Raw genomic sequence first — 17078 nt, 5'->3', positions numbered from 1 at the left:
TACTAAAAAATTATACTTTTAGTTTATAACGTTCCGAACGACAATTAAAAAAAGGTGGGTAAGTGGATGTCGCCCTGCTGTACAGTAGGTTACAAGTGGGTCACTGTAATGGATGGTGTTAAATTTGAATTCAATGATATAATATCTTTGTATAAGAAAAACGATTCTGAGCGAAAACGGTCAGTCAGCCTATGATGTTACTAAGTATATTTGATTATATTATTGTGAATAAAGTAATTTATATATTTACTTATTTATGTGGAAACTTATTTTAAATTTTCAATCATTAGCTACAAAAGTTGAACATTTTATAAATTTTTAACGACAAAATAATTATTACATTTTAAATTTGATAAATTTTGTCAAAATTTGAACTTTAAATGCTTATAAAAAAAAATTGTGACCATGTATTTTCAATATTTTATAACTGCTATTGTAACTATATATCAGGAGCATCGCATTCATTTTCACGCTTTTCTACCCAACAAATAAAATTTTATTGATATTGATATTTATAGAAAAAAAAACTAAAAAAAAATAAAACTGACAATGTCCGTAAGCCGCTCAAAAAGAGTCATAATATTTTCAAAATGTTATGGTGTATAGAAAATGCTAATATAAACATTCAGTGAAATTTTCAAGTATCTACAGTCATACGTTTTTTAATTACAACAAAATAAGAAAATCGTTACATGAAATATCGAGTGAATATCAAATGTTGTAAAAATATGAATTTCAAACGCTCATAAAAATTTAATTTTACTTTCTTGTAGACATTTTTTTTTTGATAAAAGTAGATAAACTTATGGATAATTTTGTATTACATTTTCAAATCTTAGAATGAAAAAGAAAAATTTTTATGAATTCTCAACTCAAATAATTTGTTAGTTTTCGTGATTTTTTCGTATTTTGTCAATATTTGAACTTTAAATGCTTATAAATAAAAACTGTGATTAAGGATTTTTAATATGTTTCAAATGTCATTGTAACAATATAGTAGGAGCCTTGTATTACATTTTCAAGCTTTTTTACCCAACAAATAAAATTTTATTGATATTTATAGAAAAAAAAACTAAAAAAAAATGGAAACTGAAAATGTCCGTAAACATCTCAAAATAAGTCAAAATATTTGGAAAATGTTATGGTGTATAGAAAATGCTTATATCAACATTCAGTCAAAATTTCATGTACCTACGATCATTTGTTTTAGAGTTGCACCAAAAACCATAATCGATATTCTCGAAAACAGCATTTGCGTAAAAATTCCCGCTTTTCCTTAATTTTTCTTTTGTTTTTCACGTCGCTTTTGAAAACTACTGGGAAATTTTTACTTTTGACCCCCCAAACTAGATTCACTTTGTTATCAGAAAAGTTACTGTTGAAGAAAATTCAAGCACTTTTACTCTCCTATAAGGTGATTTCAGACACAAAAAAAAATAAAAAAGTAAAAAAATAGAAAAAACACACATCATCGTAATATCAATACATTCATCGCTTCCATCAGAATCTTAAATTCTTTTGAGTCTAAAGATATTTTTATATAGTAAAAAATTTTTAATTTTCAACTTCAATATCTTTTCTGGTAGGAAGGTGGATCTAGTTGGAATTTTGATGGGGTAAAAGTCAAAAATTCTCTTTATTTTTCTTAATTACAAAAAAAAATTATTGATAAAAGGGAATTTTCACACAAAATCAGATTTCGTTATTTTGTTGTAGGTTATTTAAAAACGAATAACTGTAGATAGATATTCAAAATTTGTCAAACTTGCAAAAAATTTAGAAATAATTTTTTAGTTATAAATTCTTAAAATGTTTAATATGGCTGACCATGAAGGGTCATTTGAAGTTTAAATGTTGATGACATTTTAGAATTAATATAGTTATGTAAAGATATTTAATATTTAAACAAAAAATAAAGATATTCAGTTATTTGTTTGTGATTTAAAAATAATACCTTTTCACTGGGGGACTTAGCATTATCATCGTATTTTATTATATTTTACTATTCACAATGACTTTTTAAAAATATTTAGATTAATATTTTATTATTTTAACTTTATTATTTATACCATGAACTTATTCACACCGTTCTACGATAAGTCAGCATTGACTTAATAATTAATAACAATAATATTATATCATATAAAATATAAATATTACTAATAAGACAATACAATTATGGTATGGCTATTATACGGCAAATCGACTTTTCATGTTTTGTTATACTTAAATATGTGCTGCCGGGGGCACACATATTTTGCCGCCCCTAACCTTCCCCCATCGCCAAAATACCAACAAAAAAAAAAGCTGGTAGTGAATAAATGTACCTATTACCTATACAATAAAGATACTTAGTTGCATCGCTCTTTGGATAAAAAATTAGTATTGAGTGATGATTTTTAGAATTTATATATAATAATAATATATTCTTCAGTTACATACAAATATACAATGTAATCGATAATTAAATCAATCATATAAAATGTAATTTGTTTGCTATGGAAACTACAAAAAACATCTGAAACTACAAAAAATACGATTTTTATGTGTAGAAAACAAATGATAATTTCGAAAAACTGCCCAGTATATTAACTGTATAGGGCGCCAAGTAGAGAAAATGTCTGATCTATAGAGTATATCAGTATAGAGATTATGAATGACACTTTTACATACATTTTACTATCAGAAAATGGATTTAGTGTATTTAGGTAGTAGGAACACAAAAAAAGCACACATCAATACATGATTTTAATACAAAAATAGCAAAGAATATAAAATTGTGGATATTTTAAGAACAACTTTAAAATTTTATATAGGTATTGTGTAATTATATTTCCATTTTTTATTTGAGTAATATATGTATACTAGTTTACGAGGATACTTTTGAATTTCTTCAGATGTTAAGTTTTTGGCTTTTTTATATTCTAGACACCTAATTTCACTCTCTTTGAAGACATTATATAATATTATAACATCATAACTAACAATTTCCAAATGTTGACGATTGTAGTTTGTAGCGCGTTAACAGACTGTCCATAGAGTGAGCAGGTACTGGCTGAATAGTGAGTACTTACTGTATACCTACATCTGTATAATAATAATAATCAGGCCATCAGACAACAGGGTTGGGATTTTATAGCACTTATAATTGCATAAATAACCTTAAATATCGCTAAATATGCAATAAAAACAACAAAATATTCAAAAACAGTAGGTAATATTAACTTGGAGAACTTTTTTAAGTTAATAGTGAATAGTGTTTATAGTTGATACGAATTATTAAACTAATCCAATAACTCCCAATAACTACAGTATATATAATATATAAGTTTTATTATTATTAAAAATATATACACCTACGTACATCATATAATTCTTAATTTATTAGGTGCGATAAAACGAAAAATTGTTATGAAGAAATTAGAAGAATCTATAATCTAGGTAGGTAACGAATGCCGCCTATAAAATATTTTTAAATTTTGCCGCCGGCGGCAAATGCCTCCATGCACGTATGTACGGCTCATATAGTAATAATAAAAATAATAATAATATTACTCTATGGTACGGCTATACAAATTTGTATTTGCCGTAACTTTCATTAGACAATTATTTAGTATTTTACTATCATCGGCTTTTTATTTTCTGCTAATTAACCGGGCTAAAAAAATAGGACGTATTAAATGACATTATAAGACTGTCACCAGGAGGTCAGGAGGACGTGTCGTGTGCACACGAATTAAGATATAGGTACTTGCGTGTACACCATGATAAAGAAAACTGCAGAGTTGCCACCATGCCCATGCGTCCGCGCAATATCAGCTAATCTCAGACGAGTAGACGGTCGGCAATCTGTGATAAGCTGGTGATCTCGTAGATGCTGGCGCGGTAAAACGTAATATTTATTAATTTGTGTGTCAGTGTTGTAGCACGTAACATGTCGTCTCACGAATCGGGATATTATTGCTTTATTCCTTTATACATAAATAATGTCATCATAATTATTTCGTGCACTAATCGCTCTGTATATCAGTCAGCGACGGTCGCCGATCAAACTTGCAGCCGAAGGACATTAATGATAAATTATGAATGGCACACTGACACCAAGATCTATGAAGAAAAATTGTTTATAGATCTTGCATTGAGTGACATTCACATATTCTCACCTAAATACATGTTAAATGTTATCAATGTGTTGCCTCCCAGCGTACCAGTATCAAGTATCTACCCGATTGTTAAAATTGTGGAGAATATCGATTATTAATTTTTTTTTTTTTGTCCATCGAGACCTGGGCACCGGCGCAACGCTGATTGTCGGACGAACAAAACATTCACATTTCAAACCGGTGCCGAATTGCCCAAAACCTCTGAAATTGGTTATATTATGCTCTCTTTAGTCTTCACCGTTCTCCGCTTTTTTAGTTTTGTTGATTTACCGGCTACCTATCGTATACGTTCGATAGTGCTTTACGAAATATATTTACGGTATGCGATAGTTTAGATTCAGCCAATTGTCTCTGCCAATCGCTACTTTGACCGCCACACCATCATGGCATCACCAAATATCAATGCATCATAATTCATAATGATAACTCATACAAGATACGACATACATTTATTCTTAATACTTTACACTATACAGTAGTACAGTAAACAGTCTGTCGTGAGTCGTCCACTCGTCCACACGGCTGTCAGGTATTCACAATACTACATTAGACACGTAAACTATATCATTTATTTTCTAAGTCTCACCCAAATCTGTCCGCTGCGTTATTCGTTGTTTTTTTTTTTTAACTTACGAAACTTAAATTTCACTCACTTAACAATTCCATTGCTCATCAAATATAGTATAAATGTTTTTTACATTCGACGGAACCTCTATCGATCATACTACGATGGTGTACGGTTTTGTGTACAGGCGACAACATTCTGGCCATTTCCGCGTCGCACGATAGTTGAACTCTAAGGTAGAACACTACACTACAAATTACAAACATCAATGATTTAATTGACACGAATGTGTGGGTCGTAGAGAGGGGGATATCAGCAATAAACGCCATATTATAATGACACTTATAATGTAAGTTATAACCGGTGAACATCGCACGCGTACTTACCTGCAATCTACATAGTACATTTTATTCAGTCACTTAAAATTATTCTGCAATCGTGATTATAAAGTTATAACCGCTATCCGTGTTATTTCAATAAAAGATAACAAGTATTTCATATAATCATATCCCTTCTTTTTACGAGCCGTTCGCGCCAGCATCTTTTTATCGTGTTATCAGAATATTTTGTTATCAGTGCTCGTTTCTTTTTTTCCGTGCGTGAACGTCATGTTAATCTATTGCATGGCGCCATGGCTTGAGTGATAGTCTGATAACAGGCCTATATTGTTATAATGATAAACAATAATTTTAATTTTAATACTTTTGTCAACATCTCGTCATCTCGGGCTTTTGGGCTTTAGCTCTAATGGCACTTCAGCAATCCGAGTATTGAGTTTTCCTGGTTCAATAATGAGGAAAAATACTCACACTTTGTAGTTCACACAATTACAACCATCATTGATATTAATAAATAAGCCATAAGGTATACATCATCAATTTAATTTCTCAATAATTACGCAAATAATATACATAATTATTAATTAAATATCCACTTATGAAATTATAGTTCAATCGTTAGCGTAAGGAACTATTACGTCACGTATCATTAAACAATTTTAAGTTATGCTTTTATTAATTATTCAAACAGAGGTTTACCTATAATTTAACTTTGTTTACAAATTAAAAAAATATTGATAAAATGTATACATTTTTCATCACGTTATTTTGTTTCAATTTAGAATTTTATTGTATCAGATTTAAAATTGTACTTAATATGTTATAGGTGCGCCTTGGTCTTATTTTGTGTAGACTTCACAACTTCCGTTCTGAAGGGTGATACCCATTGATACTACATTTTGGGAACCCGTTATAATCAATCGTCGCAAATGCATTACTAACTTCATGTTCATGGCACACAGCACCATCCTCGGGGCAAAAATAATCGAGCGACTTCACTTTCACTAAACTTAGTTTTTCGAGCAGTTCGGCAGTTCGCCTATTCAGAAATAAATATAATTATTTATTAGTTCATAATTAATTAATTTATTATGAGTTTTGATGAATATGAGACCATACCATCATCTAATGTGACTGATCACATGATGGCTGGTGCCATTGCAGGAATTATGGAACATTGTGTAATGTACCCTCTGGATTCTGTAAAGGTAAGTGTATGTTAGTCATGTACATATATTTTAGAAAGTACGTCATTTTATGGAATAAAATAATAATAGAAATCGTGTAAATGTGTAACGTGTATCTATGATTGATCACATTATCGGTACTCTAGTAAATTAATACATAATTTAAAGTCTAGTAATTAGGGTAGATACTTGTTTTAAAAAATAATTTTTTGAAACCTTGCCATGCATTAAACTTTCATGATTCATGAGCTCTATTCTTGAGTCCAGATTGAATATTATTATATACTTACTGTTTTCTACAGTTTTTTTTTTGTTAGTAAATATATCTTATTATTATTACTATATTTATGTTCTATAGTATACCTAGTATAGTTTCTGGCATATTTTAATTTTTATTGAATTATAAAATTAATATGGGTGAGATATATATATATATATATAGTATATCATTATAGTTATTAGTAATACCTAACTTATTATAATAATTATTATTAGTTAGGTGGGTTATAAAATCAATTTTAGAATGCTTATATTAGTTTTTATTTTAAATTTTCCTTCATTATAAATTGAATATAAATCAATCTCAAACTTAACCTGAAAGTACCTACTCATGTTAAATTCAAACTTAGTATTATTAGGTAGATATAAAATGTTAAAAGTCTATTTAGGTAATTTGTATTTATGAAACATAACCTTAACAGTAGCCTGCTTATTAGTCTTCCCTTTTTTATTCAGTAATAATGAATGTACAAAATGATTACTCGACTGATATGACCTATTCTTATCTTTTGAACTTTAATTCTATTTCTTTTTTCTTTTAGACTCGGCTGCAGGCATTTATGCCATCTGGAAATGTAGGGAATCGAGGAATTGGCACTGTTCTTTTCAATATGATAAAACATGAAGGATATTTAAGACCAATGCGTGGGATGGGGACAGTAATTATAGGTGCTGGACCTGCTCATGCTCTCTATTTTGCATCTTATGAACATTTGAAGCAAAAAATTTCCCATCAAACACCTTTAAATATGACAGTTTCCTCAGGTGTTGCTGGATGTGTTTCAACTATTATACATGATGCAATTATGACTCCAACAGATGGTAAAAATAACAGTACTTTTTTAAATTAATTGTATTATATTTTAAAAAATTTGTTTTATTTTATAGTTATTAAACAACGTTTGCAAATGTCAAACTCACCATATAATGGTATTTTAAATTGTGTGAGTTCGATTTGGAGAACTGAAGGATTAGGAGCATTCTATCGTTCGTACATGGTACAATTGTTCATGAATGCACCATTTCAAATAGTTCATTTTATGACCTATGAGTATTGTCAAAATTTTTTGAATCCAGATAGGATATACAATCCTTTATATCATATGATATCAGGAGGTGTTGCTGGAGGACTCGCAGCTGCTATAACAACCCCATTGGATGTATGCAAGACTCTATTAAATACTCAAACTACAAATGTAAGTGAAATATCTCATTTATACATTTTAGAATAATTTTCTTAATTATTAATATTAATAAGTACTCTATAGACTAATGGGTTAAGTTACTAGGTCAGTAGTAAAACAGAAGTTAACTTATGTTAATATATGCCAATATGCCATCAATCATCATATTATTACAATATCCATTAGTAATTTTATTCAATTATTTCTTATTAAATTCTAATATAAATCTATTAAAGCTAACGTTTAAGAAAATAAATCATGATTTTGGTATAAACATTTTTACTATGAATATAAAAAACCTACAAATCAGTATACAAACTCTAGATTTGATTTAATTATGACTAGGTTTTTAATAAATATACTATTTAATAGTATTTAAATTTAATTAATTAATTTTTTTCTCATACATTCTAACTGAACGCAATATAATATGTCAAGTATTGAACTATTTAATGTTGTCATGTTTATACAAGGTTAGATTTCTATTGTTGATAGTAAATATTTTGTTATTGATTTATTTAAACCAATTGTCATAGTTATATTTATTTGATTGTAGTTATATAAGTAATATTATAGACAAATTTAATGTCTTACAGACAAAAATAATTTGATTAGTAAAAAATGAATATATTTATTTGATTATATTTATTTATTATTTACACTTTATTTATTTCAAAACTATGTACATGTATAACACATTTGAAAATAATATAAACTGTATTAAAAATAATTTAGTATAATTTTAGTAAATAATAATATGAGAAATTAGTTAAATATTTTTAAATAGTTTGATAAAATAAAATTTGGGATTATTTATAATGACATAAATTATCTATAGAAATTAAGTACAATTAAGTATTTATTGAAGTATACACTTTTCAAATTAAGATTTTATTGAAATGATTTGATCATATTTAGTTTTGATCTTAAACACTTACAAAAATAATCAAAATTTAGAACAAGGGGATGGAGTAAGCGAGCGGACTAAGGCGTCAGTTACGACGTGCATCGACGCTGGTTCGATCCCGGCTACAGGTGGCATTTTTCTTCGGGCAGTCACGGTGTGGGCATGGCAAATACCTACGGGTGCCCATTTAAAATTCTGCCTAATACAAACACTCTCGTGTAAAAACTCACCCTTCCAAACCCTACCACCACTACAATACAAACATACAAACAGCTAATGGCCATAGATAGAATCAATAAAAAAAAGTTCTGGACAATTTTATATTTTAATTCACCAAAACATACTAAATTTCATGTATTTGGGTACCTATTTATTATTTATAAATCATTTGTTTTTAGTTCATTGTTAAATTAAATAATGTTTAAATAATAAATAGTTTATTTAAGATCTTCAGTTTGATTGAAGCAAAAACTGAAATGTTGTGATATTAAATTTTAATTATAATTAAGTTGGCAATTTTTAATCATATTTCAAAATAGTTAGGCAATATTTTGTTCTAACAGTAAAATGTAACTTTTGGTCAATAATACATTTTTATCTGAAAATACTTGTATTTAGTTTTGAGCTTTGTGTCACTTAAGTTATTTTGAGTTCATAGGAGATAAATTTATAGTTTGTGTGTTTTTGTTTCAAACCAACAATATAATATTATAAACTATAATTATATACATTTTATTTGATCTTACTATTTTTGAAGTATAAATATAAATATATCATTCATTTATACACTAATTTAAATTATAATATTTAGGCAGTATTAAATTTATTTTGAAAGAAATGGTATCACTGTATTAAAAAGTATAAAAACATAAAAGTTAAAAATTTCTGAAAAAAAATATTTTGATAAGTACCTAAATCATTTCATATAATTATTTCATATATTTATTTTTCTTCTTCTAGCTTTTATAGCCCATTTAGGGCCTTCGCTGCTTCAACTATTTATTAAAATGTTACTTTTGTATGCCTTTATTATTGATGTACATATTTACGTTTAACTTAAAAAAAGTCATGTATACATTTTCTGAGCAGTTTTTTGAAATATTGTAAAAAGCTGCAAAACTATTGGAAAGAAATGCAGTATGTTGAAACATTATGGGTAAACCGACACGTTAATGTTTTTAAAATGCAATTATCTATAATTGCATTCATATTCTATTAAACAATCAGCTCTCAGTAACCAATCAGCATTTTAAATCTATTTTTATCTACTTTTTTGGTTTAATGTTAAATTTATGATTTTTATTGTTATTTATATTCTAAACTTTTTATTTGTTTGCTATAAATGGAGGGCATACATACTGCTTCATATTGGAACCATTATTTCTTGAAATTAGATCAGGGTCAGATTGAACACCTGTCACATTAGGTGCATAGTACTTGGTAGAGGGGAATAGCTTTGAAATTGTTATCTATAAATTATTTAAATTATTTTCCTGTTACCATGAGTTAATTTATAATTCTGATGTGTAGGCATGTGTTTAATTACTTAGGTAAATAATAGTGATTATTATAATTAATTGAAGTTGGAAATATAATTTGTAGCTACTAAATACTTCCGTATTTTTAATATAATATTTGCACGACAAATTATTTTAATTATGTAAACAATTTTTCTTAAAAGAAGTCTTGTTTATTCAAATATAAATAGTCATAGTTTTAATATAAAATTAAAATATATATTTAAAACACTGTTTTAAATTTATGTCAATATTAATAATGTTTGTATTTATAATAATAATATAATAATAGAATTAAGTTTAACTTTTATTAAATTCCACATAAATAACATAAAAAATCTAATGTTTGCATAGCAAATAAATAAATTTCAAACAAAAGTGTATTACAATGTTAACTCCTAAACTTATCTTGTAATAAATAACTAAGTATGAACATTCAATAGGTTCAATGGCAGATGGCCAATTTAAATGGTAAATTTGCCCATTATAAATGTTCTATATAATAGTGTACCTATATAAGATATACTATTTTTAAAGTAGTATTTTTTAAATTATTACCTTTATGAAAGTAATTTAATCAACACACTTTAATGATTGGATCTTATTTCATAGGTAACTAGATAGACATTCTGATTTTATTATACCAATTTGTTAATAATTTGCCTTTATATAATTAATATATTAATTTATATAAATCATATAATAGTTAATATCTTTTTTTATGATTGGGTTTTGTTTCAAAGATAACTAGTATAATTAATACATCAGTATTTGGATACTTGTCATGATGTTATGATTTGAATTAAAAAAAGCTAAAAAGCTGTAATTTTTAATTAAGTTATAACAAAACTTGAGACATGTATTGGCACTGCATAATTCAATTTTATGTCCCAAAGTATAAATAAATAACTTTACTGCAAATACCTATAATGTAAAAACTAATTAAATCAATTACCTAGTATAAAATATAGGTTATAGTTAAGTTTTTTAATTAATAAAAATATACTTTGTCTAAACTAAACTCTTATGTGTAAAACTGATATTACAAGATATGACTGTATTATTCACAATTTTTTCAATGATCAGCATTAATTTTAAATAAGATATGATTTTAACTGACAGTCTAGATTTTAAATTCAAACTTTTTGCATGTAATTGTAAAGTTTTCAAACTTAAACTTCATTGTATTAATATATTGTAAAATTCTAAAATATTAAATACCTATATTTTATAATTCAGCTATCAACTTTTCAAATTTAGTTCGCTTATATCTAATTGTTTTTATTTAAAAAATAAGGAATTTTTAAAAAGAAAAATTTTTTAACCGTTAAAAATATATTATTCCAAATAATAAAAACTTATTACTTTAACACACATTTTCCTATTTAATATTTATTGTTCCTATATTTCTATATTTATGGTGTATGTGACAAAGTTCAGCTATACCATTTCAGAATATATAAAGATTATCCACTTGAATTTATGAATGATATAATTCTTTAGTATAGATGTTTAGTTATTAAATATCTTAAAGTATTATGATATTTGGTTGTTGAAACATATTAGCTGTAATATATTTATACATTATTACCCATTATTGAATTAATTTTTTGTGTGATCTATTTTTAAGTATATTCAATTGAAGTATTAATTATTTACCTATTGGCTATCAGCTTGTTAGCACTGTTAAGTATGTTGGTGACTAGGTTAAAAAGTCACTTACATAATAACCAATAATGATCTTTAGATAATCTCTTATTAAAGTTACACAATATTTAAATTATGTTTATTTATTTTTTTTGTAACTGTTTATATTATTATTTTAATCCTAACTCGTATTCTCAATATCAAAATGTAATGAATAATGATGTTGAAAATATAAATTATTATTTATTTAAAGTAGTTATAATATGCATAGAAATTTCTGTAAAGAAGAAGTGCAAGTTCATGGGTTGTTTTTAGCTTGCTCACGAATATTAATTATTTACAATTATAAATGTGGAATATATAATTTTACAATGAAACATGCTACTAAAAATGTAATTATCCATTGGATGGGTGGGCAATTTTATTGTGCTTTAATTAGTTGTTAATTAATATTATTTGTTCATTATATTTTACTACTATGATTATTGTGATTATAGGTTATACATTATTTAATTCTTGTATAATTCTATTTTGTCTTGGTTTCTAGTTTATATTATACTAGCTGATCCCGTGCACTTTGTTGCCTGTTAATTGTACTAACTCTATAGGAATCAAACTTTGTTCAATTGGTTATTTAATATACGGTGTATGGTGTTCAAAACTTAAAAATGTCCATAGATCATCTTGAATCTAAATATTAAAACTTGTGATTTAATAAATTAAATATTTAAATTTATCATGTAAAAATTGTTTCATATTTTCTAGGTAAGAGTTGAAGGTTTATTCCGTGCAGTCACAACTGTGTATACCTTAGGTGGTCCTGGAGGATTTTTTAGAGGTATGGTAGCCCGTGTCTTGTATCAAATGCCATCAACAGCCATATCCTGGACGACTTATGAATTTTTCAAATTCGTACTAATGAAGAAATCAAACATTTCCGATGATCGACCACCTCCTCCACCTCCTCCCGTAAATTCAGCATTGATAAATGAAAAAATAACAAAAAAAACTAGCGTTCGGTGTGATTTGCCTGTAGCCTCAAGATCACGAATATATAGTCATTATACAGTTAGAGATGATGGTTCTAAAGGTCAGCAATTTTAGGTTAGTATTGAGTTACCTGGTCTAAACTAGTATATTGTGGGCAGACATTAGTTTATTATGTATACAAATTGTTTTTAAATTAGGCTTGTTATTAATTGCGTTGTGTTGTGTATCCAGGTTAAATTTTTAATTTCAGGTGTTCAGTATTAAACTATTAAATTATATAATGTATAAAGAAAAAATAGAAATTATAAAACCACAAAGAAGGTAGTAATCATGTTTTTAAAAAATATGCGGGTTTATGGCAAATATTAAAATTTAAGAAGAATTGATAGTATAACTACAGATATTATATTTCTTAAAGTTCAAAATTATAACTATTCATACTCACTTTATATTTTAAACATTGATAACTTGGTTAGTGAGCAAATTATATGATTAGTGTTATTTGTATACCTTTAAATTTTTTCTCTGTCCCAAACTCAATTCCTATAATTAATTAAAAAAAACTGTATGTATCTATATATATACATAATATATGCTTTTATATAATATTAACCAAACAGATATATTGTATATATTAATGTTATTTTATTAGTGTATAATATACAATATGTATAAATGTATATAATACTATCTATGTACAATATATTTATTTGGTTAAAATGTAAAATACGTATTGACCCTTATTTTCTAACTCTTATAACACTGTCAAAATAGTTAAAATAATGTTTCTGTAGAATAAATTTATACCTAGTAGCCTTTATATATGTATTTATTATATATATAATCATATAAACTTTTATATTTTGGACAATTTGACAAAAAGCACAAGCATAGAAGTTGTCAGTAGAGACATTTTATACATTTTGAGAGACAATTATTTGAAACATAATATTTCCTTCTATACAGTTCAGTCATAAATATTTTTAAGTAATGAAATATTTAAATGTATATAATTTACACAACAATTATGGTCTATTTTTAGTTATGAAAGTTATTTCAATTAGGTACAATAAGTTGTAATTTTTTGCTGTTTTGATTTTAATGTATTAGTAAAGTGTTTCTGTTCAAAAGATCACTACTAACTTCTTGTAATCGTTGTTTTTTATAGTCTCAAGTCTGAAGACAATTTTTGTATAGTCTTCTATTGTGTTATTTTAGTTGAATGTAATACTAACTACTTTCTAAGGTATCATTTAAATAGTTATTAGTTGTTTTACAGTGTTTATAACAATATTATTAGGATCTTGTGTTTTACTATCCAAGAATATAAGTTATTACTGATTAAAATACTTCACTTTACAATACAAGACATACCCATCTTAAAATGTATAGACTTGTAATTTAACAAGTCTATATATGTTTTTTAAATATATAAAAACAAGTTAGGTGTATTAAAAATGTTTAAATGTCTTTTTGTCTGTGATATGTTCATTTATTTTTATTTTTATTATTATTATTACTATTATTATTAATTTTTGTTATATGATATGTTTTTGTTATTATAACGATGTTCACTTTGGAGGAAAGTAATATCATTATGTTAACGTTTGATATAAGTAAATTTGAAATAATTTTATTTTTATAAAAAATTAAGAATGATAAAATGCAATGCGTATGGTTACAATAACAATTAATATTATGAATAATAAACGCTTAAAGTGTAAATGCAAATTAATGAAATTAAATTGTTACAATGATTAAGTTTATTCAATATTTTATGTACATCACAAGGTTTTTACTACCAAGTGATTACTATTTATTTTGTATATGTACAGTACCTACTATATTTAATATCCATAGACATAGTTACAGCTGAATAGTAAATATTTAAGAAAATCCAAATTTTTCCTTGTAAATCATCTAGTATATGCCTCACAAAAATGACATTTCTGTTAACCATTATATTATATCATAATTCATCATGTAAACAACTTATTGCTCATTTTAAGCAAATGTTGTAAACCAAATAAAACATACAGACAATAAAAACACCATTATAATTATTTTTGTTATAATATATTGTTAGTAATTAAATCCCTCTAAAATCATAAACTGTTATTGAAAAATATAGGTATCAGTTTTTTTTCAAATGATGATACCAACCTATCTAAATATAAACACATAGAACAAATATTATACTTATGGTTATGATTATACTTATATTTATGGGAATCTATTGTTATCCCATTTGTTGTAAATGTTTATTTTTTTACTGTTTTGTATACCAGTATTATTTTTACTGGAAGTCTTGGTTGAAGCAACATTATATCTTGGTACAATTTGTCAGTACATATTTTTGAAGTATGCATTACGTGTCTTCTTTTGTGATTGAACAGTTAAAAAATGAATTAGGTCCGTGTCATTCCCCCCCCCCCCTAACAAATAGTATTTAAATACTAGGTAGATTCCTCCTAATATTATGTTTCAATGTTGATGTATAATTTGGGGGTTATTAAAAACTATTGTTTGTAAAGTGACATTAAAATTGATTCATAATTATTATTTATTTATGTATATTTTGGAGAAATTAAATTTGGCTATTCTGGAATTGGGAGTTCTTGTATGTGTATACTTTGCTTAGTGATAAATGATAATAAATTACTATTGAACAATTTCAAACACGGTTTTCAGAAAAAGAACTGTTGTCCATGTGGATCACAATTCACGAGTAAATGATTTATCTCAAACATTACGTGAAAACCTCTTCTTGACTTTTCTCGTATAAGTGTATAACATCAAATGTAAGTGTCTATACAGGTATTTATCTGACTTCATTCTACGCATATTTTTACGGCCACACTAGTATACCACCCCGTAATAGTTATCACTTGTAATACTTAATAGATATTCAATAATAATTTTAAATTTCATCGAACTCTTACTTTTCTTTTGGTTAATTTTAACGATACATAAACATCTTTAAAACGTTATTTATGCTGATTGAGAAATTAAAACTTACTTGCATTCACGATTTAGTGAGAACAAGACAGTGATGTTGTGATATATAGGTAATTAGTTATATAGGTAGGTATTAATAATGTGTTATTAGATGGATTTTTATTTTACCAGCTATCACAATACCATTGCAACAATATTAATTATTTTATTTTCTTACTAAAGTATTATATTTTTTATGAGTTTTATAATATTTCGTTGTTGCTCTTTTTTTGGTGTTCCAAATAGTAAATATCCAAATAGGTAGTTTTGATTTGAATCGTATACCTACTGTTTATTTTTAATACATTAAGAGTAGGTATATACTATATACTATTGTGGCTTTAAAATATTTTTAAAAAGATCACTTAAAATGTTTTTTTTTTTTTTTAACAGAATAATGTTACTGAACCCTGTTCGAGGTGGGAAAACAAACAAATGCAATACAGTTTTATATAATTATATATATTTACGTTTTGATCTTCTTCATTGAGCCTGTTATGGTTCACAACTTTGAAGTCAACTTTTTCAACGTGTGCCGTCTCTGTATTTCACTTTGAATAAAAGATACGATTTGAAGTGAAATTAACTTCAAAATGAAAACCACTATAAATTGTAGTTTGCGCCCAACACTAAAACGGCTGGTATTGTTTTGAACTCGATATTTTAAACACGATTTATTTAATTTTGTTGTTTATTGTTGCTGCTGAGGTTTGAAAATTCACAACTAGGTACTTTTACAATATATGGACACTTTTGCATTAAAATGGATATCATCATTTATTCTGTACTGAAAAAATGTGGTTTGTTGATTCATAACGCACACTGTACACGTTATTATTGTTCCTATACCTAGGTATAACTGTTGAGTTGTCGAGCTGTATAGCCATTAGTCGTCCGTGACTTACCCCTGACAATTGTCGCGGGCTGCGAGTCGATGTGGATATTAATCGCACACCAATTGCATCCAGTCGTTTGTCATTATGTAGGGTAGTGGTTATGATCTGTGGTGCGATTGGTAGAGCGGAATCACTCACCCTGAACATATTGGCGTCAAGAACGGATACCTATAATATGTAATTTTATTATAATAAACTTACCTAGTTAACATATTATTGTCTATTTATCTACCTATATAAATAAAAGAGACATGCTCTAGAAATATATTACAACGTATGTGATACATGGCTAGGGTACGACGGCTACAAGTGACGATTTTAAGGGTATATAGACCCGAATAATCTTGTACTATTCGTTACGCACATACACATGCTATCCATGATTATACACAAATACGATATGTCTTG

General features: G+C 26.6%; 2 protein-coding genes across 5 annotated transcripts in view; one reads left to right on the top strand and one right to left on the bottom strand.

The window, feature by feature from the left end:
* The window catches only part of LOC132942590 (ABC transporter G family member 23-like), a 35414-nt gene extending 31150 nt beyond the window's left edge, over positions 1-4264 (bottom strand). Inside the window, exons 1-2 of the mRNA XM_061011144.1 lie at positions 4164-4264; positions 3752-4107 (exon numbers count right to left, since the gene is read on the bottom strand). Coding sequence (XP_060867127.1) covers positions 3752-3801 — 50 coding nt within the window. The 5' untranslated portion in view covers positions 3802-4107; positions 4164-4264. The remainder of the gene's footprint in view (positions 1-3751; positions 4108-4163) is intronic.
* Positions 4265-4637: 373 nt separating this feature from the next.
* LOC132942589 (mitoferrin-1-like) lies at positions 4638-16881 on the top strand. Of its 4 annotated transcripts, none has more exons than XM_061011143.1 (6): positions 4638-4692; positions 5893-6274; positions 7075-7354; positions 7421-7728; positions 12553-15578; positions 16168-16881. In XM_061011143.1, exons 2-5 carry the CDS (start codon positions 6158-6160, stop codon positions 12889-12891), a joined length of 1044 nt encoding a protein of 347 aa, XP_060867126.1. In that variant the 5' UTR covers positions 4638-4692; positions 5893-6157; the 3' UTR covers positions 12892-15578; positions 16168-16881. The 4 variants fall into 4 exon arrangements, with proteins under 4 accessions (XP_060867126.1, XP_060867124.1, XP_060867123.1 ...); XM_061011141.1 differs by lacking the exon at positions 4638-4692 and adding an exon at positions 4831-4964; XM_061011140.1 differs by lacking the exon at positions 4638-4692 and adding an exon at positions 5369-5592.
* The last annotated feature ends 197 nt before the right edge of the window (positions 16882-17078 follow it).

Source organism: Metopolophium dirhodum, chromosome 4 (assembly GCF_019925205.1).
Source record: "Metopolophium dirhodum isolate CAU chromosome 4, ASM1992520v1, whole genome shotgun sequence".
Lineage (NCBI taxonomy): Eukaryota > Metazoa > Arthropoda > Insecta > Hemiptera > Aphididae > Metopolophium > Metopolophium dirhodum.
This window is presented reverse-complemented; position numbering and strand designations above follow the sequence as displayed.